General features: G+C 35.2%; 2 protein-coding genes across 3 annotated transcripts; one reads left to right on the top strand and one right to left on the bottom strand.

Moving 5' to 3' along the window:
- Positions 1-3,608, bottom strand: LOC123206686 (septin and tuftelin-interacting protein 1 homolog 1-like). The gene is made up of 3 exons (XM_044623886.1): positions 3,499-3,608; positions 3,121-3,382; positions 1-2,770 (listed from the first exon to the last, which is right to left on the bottom strand). Exons 2-3 carry the CDS (start codon positions 3,368-3,370, stop codon positions 417-419), a joined length of 2,604 nt encoding a protein of 867 aa, XP_044479821.1. The 5' UTR covers positions 3,371-3,382; positions 3,499-3,608; the 3' UTR covers positions 1-416.
- Positions 3,609-8,268: 4,660 nt separating this feature from the next.
- On the top strand, positions 8,269-13,767 carry LOC123206664 (cyclin-T1-5-like). 2 transcript variants are annotated; one of them, XM_044623860.1, is made up of 7 exons: positions 8,269-8,448; positions 8,992-9,243; positions 9,679-9,760; positions 10,549-10,689; positions 11,451-11,626; positions 11,711-11,862; positions 12,338-13,767. In XM_044623860.1, the coding sequence occupies exons 2-7, from the start codon at positions 9,047-9,049 to the stop codon at positions 13,339-13,341; spliced, it is 1,752 nt and encodes a 583-aa protein (XP_044479795.1). In that variant the 5' UTR covers positions 8,269-8,448; positions 8,992-9,046; the 3' UTR covers positions 13,342-13,767. The 2 variants fall into 2 exon arrangements, with proteins under 2 accessions (XP_044479795.1, XP_044479794.1); XM_044623859.1 differs by having other exon boundaries at positions 8,269-8,511.
- The last annotated feature ends 242 nt before the right edge of the window (positions 13,768-14,009 follow it).

Here is a 14,009-nt window from a genome sequence, read left to right as displayed (position 1 = left end):
TCAGTTTGAGAGTTAAAACTTAAACTCCACTCAAATGCAATTTAATTACATAAGAAAATTAATCCCCTTAATATCTAAAATTAATCCCACTAAAATCAAAGAGTTACATAAGAAAATCAAAGACAGCTCTACAACCATCCAAATAGTTTCCCCAAAAGCACATGGAGAGTCAAAGAAGACATTCCTTTCACAGGACACATTCAAAGTTAGTTTTAGCCATCTGATCTGCAGACAGCCCCATCATCCTCGCTGGCGGTGGGAGCCCTTAAACCAACGCACTAGATCTGCTTAAGAATCTCCTTAAATATACAAGCTTAACGAGTAACATTACGTGTACCGACAAATTTTACTAACTTATTCATATAACAAAATCTAACAAAACTTTGGGCATACGCCCCTAAAATTACATACCAAATTTAATATCTCCTTGCAAGAGAATTATTGTGCATTCTCAGCAATGTGTCAAGTGTAACTGCAGTCCATCCCTCCTCCTTCTGGGCATACACCATTTGATTTAGAGAGTCCACATATATGCTTATGTTGCCAAAGCCATAAATTTGCTGACCATTATGTGTCCTTCCAGGTTTAGGCTTAAATAGTAATTCATGCTGCTGTGCATATGCCTCAACAACTTCTTTCAATGTCATCTCGCGTTGTGCATCTGTGCCATCCATATGGGAAGCTGCTGCTGCTTGTTGAGCTTGGGCAGCTGCTTTCTGCTGAGCCTCAAACTGCCTCTGCTCCAACACCCTAAGATAACTAAGGTTCTCCCTTAAGCCAGGTTGGACCACTTTCATACCATCAGCAGCTTGAGACATCATGTCGAGACCGATATTTAGTTGAGTCCGGATATTTTCGTTGGCTAGAAGTTCCTGTGGAAGAAGTCCCTTCCATCCCATATACCATTTATGAATCTCTTCAAAGTTCGGAGAAGTGTTCAACCAGTGATACAAAACCTGTAGCCACTTAGCAAAGAAAAACCTCTCCATCAAATCAACCATGAGATGAATTGGAATGGCAGAAGCCCAAGACATAACCCAGTAGAACTGATCAAGCTTTTGGTTTGAAGGGTTAATTTGGAACTCTTGAAGTGCAGCTTGCAATTTTGGAATAATATATCTACGCATGAGCTGCTCCCAACTTGTTGAATCAAACACCGTCTTCCATGGTGACAATATGGTGTAAGCAGATACATCACTTGGATGCCATGCATCAAGAACATTACTCAACTTTACACGTATGATATGATACAGACCCTCCAATTTATGTCCCAACATTGGGAGCCATGGATGCACCCAAACATGAATTGGAACAGTTTCTCGGCGTGGGTCCCACGAATCAACAGCAGTTGACAATTTTGGAAAAATTATCGTATCCAATATGGTCTGAAGAACAGAAGAAGGCAGCAGATTCTCCCATGACTCCAAAAATCTAAGCATTGGCTCAGGATCTCTTGCATCCCAAGTATTGATGCCAGATATTCTCACAGCAGGTAAGACAACTTCAGAAACCAGTTGAGAATAAGGTGTTGATATATCCCATATATCATGACTATCCTCTGTTTGCAACAGATTCTTCCATGTTGACACAATCTCCAATTTATGTGATGGACACCGAAGAGGGTCCCAACCTTGAAACATCCTTATAAACAGAGGCAAAGCGTACAAGCAAGCAATGCATGACAAGTTACAAAGTTTATAATCATGAGGAAATCTCCCGTGCAAGTCCCTAAAATAGTTTGCCAGTGAGTCCAACGTTAAAGTTCCTAATGAATTTTCTCTCTCAATTTGACCCAAAACATTTACAATTTTCTCCATATTGTCCATCTGCTTCTTCTGTTCATCCGCCGTCTTCTGCAGCTTCTCCTTCTCCTTTTGCAGGGTCAATGCAGTCTCCCTTTCATTCCTCAGATCATTATCAATCTTCTGAATATCAAGCTCAGCCAAGTCCACAATCAACTTTAGATTATGCTGTAGCTCAGGCATTGGAACATCATTCTCCCTTGCTTTCTCCTCTGCATCCAAATTCTCCAAGTTTGTCAAAACCCTAACTTGTGGCCCTCGCATGTCAATCACCTTCTGAACCACCTCAAACCCCTGTTCTTGTTTCTTTGCTAACAATTCCTCCATGGTAATATACTCTTCCTTCTTCCTCCCCTTTGTCCGCTTTGACCAAAGCTTCTCCTTTGCTCTCCCAACAGGTTGTTGTTGCCCCTTACTCTTCTTTTCCTCCAACTTTTCCAAGTCCAACAACTTTGCAGCTGGTGCTTCTTTAAAATCATTGAAACCCATACCCATATTTTTTGGTCTCATCTTTGCCTCAAGCGGAGTCACAATCCCTTGTTCATTCTTTCCAAGCCCGCCACCTTTATACCCCATCTTCTCCAGCAACTTCATCCCAATTCCCTTTGTATGCTTCTCAAAAACCCCTACATCCTCAGTGCCAATTTCTCTCCCTTTTCTGCCTTGACCCTTATTCTCCGATTTTTCCCTCTCCCGCTCTCTCTCCCTCCTCAGTGCTCCCTCTTTTATCTTCCTCCCAAATGCTGTTGGCAAGAAACTATCATCATCACCGCCCAAATCACTATCTTCAGCCTCATCATTCGTTTTCTTAGATCTGTTTCCACCAAAACCTAAACCTAAACCAGCATCGGAATTACCAGATCCAAAGCCAATACCTAAACCAGGGCGGTTGTCAGCATCCTCCTCTAAGATATCATCATTTTCCTCTTTGAGATTCTTATCAATCTCCTGATTGGGCATTACAGTACCTGTAATAACAATTAACAAGTAGCCATACATTAGTTTCAATATGATACAAATTTTGGGAGAATCAAAACTCAAAAGCTAGTTGTTGAGATAGAAGACCCAAAGTCACAAAACCCGACACTGGAGGCCCATATTTCGGCCTTATGATACAACTGGTAGACATGATAATTACCCTTATGCCAAATGATATTAAGCTTGGAGAACCACAACCTAAAAAATTATTAGAGTGTCCAAAGCCATGTAAACCCTAAAACAGAAGCTCATACTATCTGATGTAGTTCCCAAATCCTGCAACACAATCTTATGTAAACGACCCACAAATTTCAAATTAAATTAGTTAAACATGACTAACCTGTAGAAACGAAATTGACAGGCTTTGTCATATCGGCTTTTCTTCCAAAGTCACGGTCTTTTCTCCGCTTCTTGGAGTAACCATCATCGTCAGAGTCAGAATCAGAGGCAAAAACGCCATACAAAACATCGTCTTTAGTTTGAGTTCGTTTTTCCTTGCGCTTCTTGAAATAAAATTCGCCATTTATCCACTGACCTCCCTCGAAGTCGTTCTCCATTCCGAACCTCTCCATCTCCTGCTCATCGTCCATCTTCGATCTTATCTACTCGTCAAAACAAAATAAACCAAATTAAATTTAAATTTATAAATAAATGTAATAGAAATTATCAGATGAATTTATACTTTCACAAAATAAAAAGCCAAATTTGAAAAACCAACCTTATGCGGTTGTTGTACGAAAGAAAACACCAAAAATTCCTCCGGCGTAGATTGAGTTTTGGCCGCAGCTCTTGTGTCGGCGACGTTGGGCAGAGAGGTGGCGTAAAGTAAATATTATTTTCTGTTAATTTTTAAGTTGATTTATAGTAGTGCATAAGAAACGTCACCGTTTTGACAATTCACGATTATTTTCCTAGTCAAGTCAATGCTTTTATACATATTTATCTATTTATGTCTTGGTTTATTCTTTGGTCGTTTTTTTTTTTTTTAATTTATAAGTGCTAATAAAGGGATATTAATTAAAATAGGTAAAAAAATTTTCGCTTATACCTTTTTAGGCAAACGCACAGTAGTTTTACTTTTATAAGCAAATTTTTTTGTAACTCCAAAAATACCCTCTCAACCCTGCATACGTAGGCACTGGAAGGAAGGTTTGAGTGCGTGGGTGCGTGCGGAGTGTGCACGGAGTGAGTGGGTGCGTGAGGAGTGCATGAGTGCGTGGGTGCGCGCGGTACGTACAGTGCATATGCAGTGCGCGCACTGTGCACTGTACATATATTATATATATAATATATAATAATATAATATATATTTAAAAATTATTATTATTATTATTTATATATATTATATTAAATATTATAATATTTAATATATATATATATATTTTTATATTATTTAATATATATATATATATATATATATATATATATATATATATATATATATATATATATATATATATATATATATATATATATAAAAGGGTGCGCACGCACCCTCACACTTTGTTTATATATATTAATCAGGGTGCGCGCACTGCTTACACACCGCACGCACTGCGTGCACCGCGTGCACTCCGTACGCACTCACGCACTCAAGTTTTCCTTCCAGCGTTTACGTATACAGGGCTGGGAGGGTATTTTTGGAGTTACAAAAAAAATTGCTTATAAAAATAAAACAACTATGTGTTTGCCTAAAAAGGTATAAGCGGAAATTTTTTTACCTATTTTAATTAATATCCGGCTAAAATAAATACTCCACAATTTAATTTCTTATAAAATTAAATATTTAAATCTCTTGTGTAAAGAATTAAAATCTTTTATTTTTTTCTACAAAAAAGTTAGCATGAGATATTAACATTTACATTTCTATTACTAAATATCACTCTTAGTGGAAACTCTTTTATGTCAACATGGCCTTTGATAGTTAGATTCGAATTAAATTAAATTTAAGATTAAATTAAATTCAAATCAAAATTATAATATTCAATTCAAATTGATATATAATATCACTTAAAAACTATTAATTGGACGAATAATATCGTAAAAACTGTAAATAATATTATTGATAAAATAAATTGTATTATCGAATAAATAAATAAATTATTCTTAAATTAAACTATCAATCAAAAGTTTTCAACTCTAATCGATTTGTTTAAATCAATTTAGCTCGAATTATATACACCCTAAGCCTTATTTTATGACCATCGAAATGAGCTTCCTTATTGTTTTAAAATAGTAATTGCACATTGATAATAATAATAATAATACTAATTATTATTGTTATTATAATTAGATTTTCTTATATTAAAAAAATCGTTTAATTTTTTTTAAATTAAAAACAAAACGTTAAGGACCTGTATTGTAAGAATAATATTATTTTATATACTATCAATAAATACAATGTAAAAAAAAAACATATTTTTATATAATTAAATAATTTTAAATTATAAATAAAATTTATATTATTCTAACTAGTCCACACTCGCACCCTTCAAATATGGTTAAAAATGGGCTGCTAGTCGAGGAACATTATTGGACTTTTTACGTGATAAGACTTCTCTAAGGTTCGACCTGACTGTCAGAGGTGCTTTTTTGATAAAAGGCCAAATTCAAAAGCCCTGGTGCATGGTGCCATGAACAAGATGGCTGAAAAAAAGGGCAAAATTTTGAGAGGAGACATCAAAGGATTATAATAGCATCCAAGTTTGTTCTAAAAGTTGTTTAATCCACAGGATTCAGGCAGAATCCGGATCGATGCTACAATTGCTATGACTTGACAAAGACCCATTTTGATAAAAATTTGAAGATAAATTACAAAACAACACAAATAAAAGTGTTTCTACTATAAGGTGTCACGAAGTTGAATGTCATCAAAACTAGAAACCAAACCTTTGCCAAAATCCTCGACATTAAAAGACTAAGAGTTTCTATTTTAAGTATCATCCTCACATGGAGGGTTGTTGTTAGCAAACAATAACTAGGACACACACCCATATACAGACTAGCACGGGCATATCGACATTATGTGCGAGGGATGCATAGTGGCACTTCCGGATGGCTTCGGAAGATAGAGAAAAGATGGAAAAATCATTCTAGCCTTGTGACAGTTGTGATTGCATTAAGAGTAACACTACAATTACAAAGTCTTTCATACAAAGAGATAAATACAAAGTGATGCAGCATTACCCTTTAAATGACATAAAAAACGAGTTGGCTTTGTATATTCACTCCACCATATATATATTTTACCACATCACTTTGTATATGTATCTTTGTATGGATTTAAATCAGTGAAAGAATTTCCTATGTCAATGGGCAGTCGGTTCGCTGGATCCTCCTCTCCTTGGCGTAGTTCCATAACAATCTGAGCACTGTGGAGTAGTGGACGGTTTCACATACATGTCAAAGATGGTTACTTGCTCTGAGCTTTCATTGCCACATGATGGAAATGAGAGGTTTTCCAACCATGGAAGGACTCCGCCACGTGGACGCTACCGAGACACGATACAGTGATGGCTCTTTTCACGCCGTTGTTGATTTTGATTACTTTTCCTCTACCTTCGAGACGAATCCGACGGCGGAGATTGGTTGATTCGGAGATTGATACCTGGAGAGGACTCTGAATTGAACTCATTACGTTTCGAATTTTGGAATAGTCTGTTTGGTTGCCGTGAAAATGCGAGGAAAAGCAAAGAAAATAAAATAAACCGAAATTAAAACGAAACAAAAAACAAGAGATGAAAACTTAGTTGAAAAAAAAAAAAAAGAGAGATTTATCGGTTGGCGGCTGTTAGAAGAAATGAAAAGCTAGAAATTTGGAGGGGAAAGAAGAAAAATTTTGACTCTTGTTCAGGGAGAGGTTAAGTGGCTGCGAGTAGACCTGGCAAAGGGCGGCTACGGCCCGAGACTAACAAAGCCTGGCCCAAGGGACAGGGTTTGCAAGAATTGCGGGCCGTGCTGGAAAGCCACAACTTGTGACATAATGGACAGTGCCAAATTAGGCACGGGCTAATGGAACGGAAAAGGTCGCAACCGATCTTCTCAGCAGAGTGGAATACTTGAAACGGACAGACTCAAAAGACTCGATGTTTAGAGCTACAATATTTATGTCTGATAACTCATGTCAGGGACTAAAATAAACGGAAAAAAAAGTTAACAAAAATTGGTATAATATTAAAATTTAAAAAAAAATATATTCATGATAATTGATAAAGGATATTTTGTCATTGAAAACACACATTTTCTAGAATTATCCTATTTCTTTATAAAAAAATGGATACACCATTTTCACAATAGTCAATAGTGACCGTTGTATCATAAGTATGATATTTGTAATCACATAGATTTGATATTTGTAAGTGTCCTTCACTTGTGCTTTAATTTTTAGTTTTTATACCTAATTTGAAAATATGAGTATCTACAGATTCACTCATATTTGTTAAATAGGATACAAGTCTATATTTTTATTATCTATTTAAACAATCTATTTTGAATTTATACTTATTTTACTTATATCAGTTATAGTCTACTCGATTATCTTATTTCTTTACAAGAAAATAAATATATCATTTTCACAATAATTAATGGTGATTGTTGTGTCGTTAGCAGTTAAAATAGTAATAAGTCCAATGTCTTAAAAAGTTCTCATTGGTTGTGATATTTAATCACTTGGATATACTATTTGTATGTTTCATTTACTCGTGCTTCAACTCTTAGTTTTTATACCTAGTTTGGAAGAGTATGAGTATCTACAAATTTATTTGTATTTGTTAGAGAGAATACAAACCTATATTTTTATTATCCGTTTAAAGAACCCGTTTTGAACTTATACCAATTACAACCCCCTAATTGCCATATTTTTTTACAAGAAAATAGATACACTATTTTTATAATAGTCAATGGTGACCATTGTGTCGTTAATAGTTAAAGTAACAGTAAGTCAAATGTTTTAAAAAGCTCTAATCGCTTATGATTTTTAATTACTTGGATATGATATTTGTAAATATTATCCATTTGTGTTTTAACTCTTAGTTTTTACATCTAGTTTAAAAGAGTATGAATTTCTGTAAATTTATTTGTATTTGTTAGACAAGATATACCTGTATCTTTATTATTTATTTAAACAATTTGTTTTAAACTTATAACTATTTTACCCATATCAGTTACCATCGCTCAATTGCTCTATTTCTTTACAAAAATAAGTGACCATTCCCACAATTGTCAAAGGTAACCATTGTGCTGTAAATAGTTAAAGTAGTGGTAAATGTAATGTCTTAAAAAAACTCTTGTCGGTTTGTGATTTTAATCACATGAATATGATATTTGTAAGGGTCATTGCATCTACCCTGAACGAGTTTAGATACCTCTAAGTTTACCTATCCTCGTTAGTTGGGATACGAACCTATATTTTTATTATCCATTTGAACGTCCCGTTTTAAACTTAGAGCTATTTTACCCATACCCATCAACAACTTGAAAAATTGTGTTTGAATTTAGTAAAAAATATGTCCAAGCAGAAGGTCCCATCAATAAAAGTATAAGAGTAATGAATAAATAAATAAATCAATAAAATTATTTTCTTCTTCACTCTCGCGGTCGTTCGCTCGCTCGCTCGCTCGCTCCATTTATAATTTTGTAAATTTCAGTTTATCGCTCAATATTTTCACTGGTACAATTGCGATAATTCTTTTTTCGTGATCCTTTTTGCTGCTCTTTATTTGAGACTGTTCAGGTAGAATTTCGTATATATATTATTTTATTTTTGTGAAATTTAAGCTTCGGATTATGTTTGTTATGGTTGAGTAGATTTTTCGTAGATTTATTTGGAATTTATTTGTTTTATTTCACAGAATTTAATGAAGTAGGTGTTTTGTTTTGTTTTGTTTGGTTTGATTTGGTTTGGTTTTGTCCGTTTGGTTCTTAAGAAAATTGAATTAATTTTCCTGGAAATTTTATTGAAGTAGAATTTGATAGGAAAATTGTTGAATCAAGGTTAATTTAGTTGAATAATGAAATATAGTTTCATGAGTACGTTATACATACGTACATACGTGTTCATGGTTTTACATGAGCAAAGGCATTGTCTTGGACGTGCTTTTTTTAGTTGTAAATTGAGTGGATGTGATACTAGAGAAGTTCTGGTGATGCTTGTTATTGTTTTATAGAAGTTGATGCATGTTTAGTGTTCTGTTTCTAATGTTTCTTGGTACAGTATTGACAGGAAGGTAACAACACGGCCTTTACCATATAGTTTGTTACTGATACAAATGGCTAGTTTGTTGTCGGGTGAGTCATCCAAAATTTCACTGGACAAACCAGAAGAAGGTGGTCGCTGGTACTTTTCCAGGGAAGAAATTGAAGAGAATTCTCCCTCTAGAAGAGATGGAATTGATTGGAAAAAGGAGACTTATCTTCGCAAGTCATACTGCACATTTCTACAAGACTTGGGAATGAGACTTAAAGTGTGAGTCTATGCATTTTGGTCGGATGTGTTTAAATTCTTCTGCATCTTTCCTGATAAATGATCGTTACATCTTTGATGTGATATGAGCAGAGATATATTGATAGGATATGGTTTGAAAAATTGCACAGGTTTACCTTGTAAACCTTTTCTCAGGCTCACTTGCACATTATTTTGTTCTCCTATAGCACTGTACATTCTACTTAAGATTATTTGTTAACTGAAAAGGGGGGGGGGGGGGGGGGGGGGGGGGGGGGGGGGGGTGTTGTGGGGTGCGGGGAGAGGAAGGGGGAATTGCTTGTAGTTTGGTACAGGGATCCACATCAAAGCAAAATGACATTGTTGATAATAGTTGTTTGTTTCTCTCTAGGCTACTGACCTTAAATTTACTTTTCTGTATAGTTATGCCTTAAATGTGATGTTTGTCTGAACATGCAGACCTCAGATAACAATTGCTACAGCAATAATATTCTGCCATCGGTTCTTCCTTCGTCAATCACATGCAAGGAATGACAGAAGGGTGAGTTATGCTTTACGTTTTACAAAATGATACATCCCTTTGTATTCTCCCATGGAAATGTATCTGAGTGTTGCTCTAGCAGGCTGTAGTTAGTACCATTTTTATGGCTGAACCAATGGCATTCATAGAATATAATCTATTTGAGAGTTATACTGAATATGTATTTCTGGTAAAATATTATTCTTGCCAAAAAGGATAAACAACCAACCTTATTTGTTGACTTTCTTTATTTTACCAATAAGAAACTTAGAGATATTGTGTACCATGAATGTTGTTACACCGTCATGCCTTGGAAATTGAGTTTGTATTTTTTGATATTAGTGACTTTTGGCAGTTGTATTTTCCCAAAGAGTTCCCGGCCCAATGTACTTTTAATTAATGAAATGGTTGACTGTACTGATTTTGCCCTTGTGTTGAATACTAACGTGAAATTTCATTTAGGATCTGCGATGATGTGTACTTAATTTCTTAAAATTAAGGATAATATCATTATTCCCACAATTCTCTTTTTTCCACAGCGAGAGAGAAAAAGGATCCTTTTTTTTTCTCTCTCACTCTGGGTATATGCAAGGGCAGAGATAGTATATTGCCTGTGACTTTATGTACTTGACTCTGACTATGTGTGATGGATAGAAGTGTTGTAGTTCCATAATCATACATCTGCTGTCTTTGACATCTTTGATGGAAACAAATGAATCAAATGGAATATGATAGAAATATCTTAATTGAGTTTCAAATTTGGGCAGTAATTATTTGTGGTGCCTGATCTTCTTCAAAATATTTTGCAGACCATAGCCACAGTCTGTATGTTTCTGGCAGGGAAGGTTGAGGAGACTCCCCGTCCACTGAAAGACGTTATATTTGTTTCATATGAAATTATCCATAAAAAAGATAAGGATCTTGATGCAATTAATAGGATCAAGCAAAAGGTATAGTATACTTTTTTCTATGACACCTTTTAACTTGGTATTTATCTATTCTGTGTGTTCTGCTTCATATTTTACCTTATATCACTTGTTAATTGTTCATGATATATTCCTGTTAAGTTAATCTTTTCATGCCCTTAACTTGGAAGTGCAAATTGCAGAGTCGTGGTTCAGAGCCACCTAGTTAGATCATCAGTGGAAAAGCAAAGAACATAAGTGTGCAATTTTAGTTTTAGTTTATGGAGAACATTGATTAGGAAATTACTTGCAATGAAGTTTTTAAAATTTTATTAATGGTTTTATAATCCATGACAGGGAAATACTATTAAAATTTAATTTGCATAATATTTTGTATTTTTTTTAAACCAAGGAATTAATGGATGGATGATACAAACTTAATTTGAGCATCAGGAAGTATTGTTATTATTATTATGTGTTTAATAATGAGGAAGTGTTGAGTTGTCATTCACATTCACGTTGATCTCAAATTGGCCTATATGTTGTCATTGTGCTCGTGAGAGGGGATAATAACTGTTTTGTAAGTGATGACTTATTAGATTGTAAACAACTTATTATTATTTTTTCATGTTAACCTTCTGCATATTTATTATGCTTTATTATAAGTATTATACTGATGCTCCAATTCCAAGGATGTCTAATTCCTTTTTTTCTGTTCCATCCCATGTTTAATGATTTGCCAATTTGTTTATGACAGTTGTAGTTTAATGGTTTAGTTTATTGATTGCTTTGCACCCATCATGTAGGAGATTTACGAACAACAGAAAGAATTAATTTTAATTGGGGAAAGGGTTGTACTGTCAACTCTTGGTTTTGATCTTAATGTACTCCATCCATACAAACCCCTTGTTGAGGCAATAAAGAAATTCAAGGTTGCTCAGAATGCCCTTGCACAAGTTGCATGGAACTTTGTCAACGATGGGTATGATTAATAATCTTTGTTCTACAAACTGTACGTTCATGTTCTTTTCCCATGCTCTTCTTGATTGGGGGATGCAACATGCAGACTGCGGACCTCTCTTTGCTTACAGTTTAAGCCCCACCATGTTGCTGCGGGGGCCATTTTTCTTGCTGCAAAGTTCCTCAAAGTAAAGCTTCCATCAGATGGCGAGAGGGTATGGTGGCAAGAATTTGAAGTCACCCCACGCCAATTGGAAGGTCAGTGATTTTTTCTTTTTCAGTTTTCAGTGTCACTAGTGATAACACGAGATATTGTCTCCCTTTTCTTTATTCTGTTTTTAGTATATTCCCATTATTTATAATGTACTTCAAAATTTAATGAAGGGAGATAATAGATAGACCATGGTTTCTTCCTCTTCCTTTTGAGTAAGGCTATATGTACTTATAATGAACATTAATTTGGGTACTCATGATAAGGTGTCATCTTGTGATTGGATATTTTTTCCATATTTAATTCAAAATTTTCTAATTACATGATGACACATTATATTTATAACCTAAATTAGTACTTATTATAAGTGTATGTAGTTTTAAAACATATGAGCAATCAAGTTCAATTGGAAGTTCCAATCATGTCATTTATTTGACCAGTTTTATATTATCTTCACTATGACTTCTCTCTGTGTGGATGTGTTGGATTTTGGTTTTAACACCGCAAGCTTACTTCTGGCAGAGGTTAGCAACCAAATGTTGGAACTCTATGAACAAAACCGAGTTCCGCCTTCCCAGTGTGGTGAAGTTGAAGGAAGTGCTGCAGCAGGGAGTATTCAGCGGGCGTCATCAAGAACTTTGTCTAGCAGTGAAGAATATCCGACAACTAATAGTTATTCGCAGGCTAGTTGTACAACTTCAAGAACCTTAAAGCCTGCATCAATTAAGCCAGTGTCTGAGTGTTCTTTAGCTGATAATCATTGTGGATCTTCGAGAATCACCCAAAATCAGATTAATGACTGGGGAAATGCAGAGATGGAAAATACTGTAGATGACAATGCATGTGAATCTAAAGATGATCTTCACCCTGAACATGACGAATTTTATTACCAGAACAAAGGGGAAGCACAAAGCACATTGAGATTTGGGGCAGATGCACTTGGTAAAGAAGATCAAGAGAGGACAGTTGTGAGAAATGAAACAAGAGATGCAGGGGAATTAAAGGAGAAGCATTCTAGCCGAAAATCAGAACATAGAGGAGGTTTAGTTAGCCAGTCACCTCAGGAAGCTATCAAGAAGATTGACAAAGACAAGGTAAAGGCAGCACTAGAGAAACGAAGGAACTCCCGAGTAGACGTAACTCGGAAAACTGATTTGATGGATGATGATGATCTGATTGAGCGGGAATTGGAAAATGGCGTTGAATTAGCTGCAGGGAATGAGAAAAACAAGCGCAACAGTAGGCAGAGCTGGTCACGCAGATCAGATTTCAGTTATGCAGAAGACAGGGAGGTCCCAGTGCCTCATGACCTTAGTCATGGTTCTCATTCACAAAAATCAAGCAGCCGCAAGCGGAAGGTTGGAAGCTCACCCGATAGATCATCGGAGGGAAAGCTGCGGCACAATTACGGTTCTATGTCCAATCATTATAATCATCATGACTATGTTGAAGATCAAAACCGAAGGGGCCGACTTGGTTACATGGAGAGAGATCAGAAAAGGCATGTGCCGGAAAATCGTGTCTGAACCCATCCAATGCCCCATTGCTCGCTGGAGCTTCATCTTGTTGGGGGTTCTCCACATGGGCTCTTGATCTCAACAGGTATGGCTGACTGAAACATTGAGCTCTTTCCTCAAGCGAATTTTTTGGACCGAATCTCATTTTCCAGAAAATTTTAATGAGAAGAACAATTTATATAAATAAATTACTAATAATCGGACTTGAATAAAGGGGTGATGTGATTATTATTTTTTTTCTCATTTTAAAATCAGCTAATCATATATTGTCAAATTAGTTAGTCAAAAATATTTGCACATGTTCAGGAGTCACGCTGTAAATTAGATTTCCCATACTCTATTTTTTCAGAGTATTTTGAACATTTGCTTTTTGTGTATTTTAATATGATCGAATTTTTCAAATGGAAATAGGCAAGAAACTCGCAGTATTAGCTAGATCTGTCATTACATCTTCAATCAGTGATAGAATTATGAAGAGTAATCTATTTCAGTATCCACTTTAAAACAACTATTGACATTCTCAATTTCGGATGAATACAAACTGAGTTGACTCAATTCAAACAAATTTGTTTTAATTTGAGCTTAAAGAATGTTTGACATGCCAAATTTGCAAGTTTAAAAAAGCTTGATTCGAATCAATTAAAACAAAATCATATTACACATCAAAATTGAGGTTT

The sequence above is a fragment of the Mangifera indica genome, unplaced genomic scaffold (assembly GCF_011075055.1).
Source record: "Mangifera indica cultivar Alphonso unplaced genomic scaffold, CATAS_Mindica_2.1 Un_0045, whole genome shotgun sequence".
NCBI lineage: Eukaryota > Viridiplantae > Streptophyta > Magnoliopsida > Sapindales > Anacardiaceae > Mangifera > Mangifera indica.
This window is presented reverse-complemented; position numbering and strand designations above follow the sequence as displayed.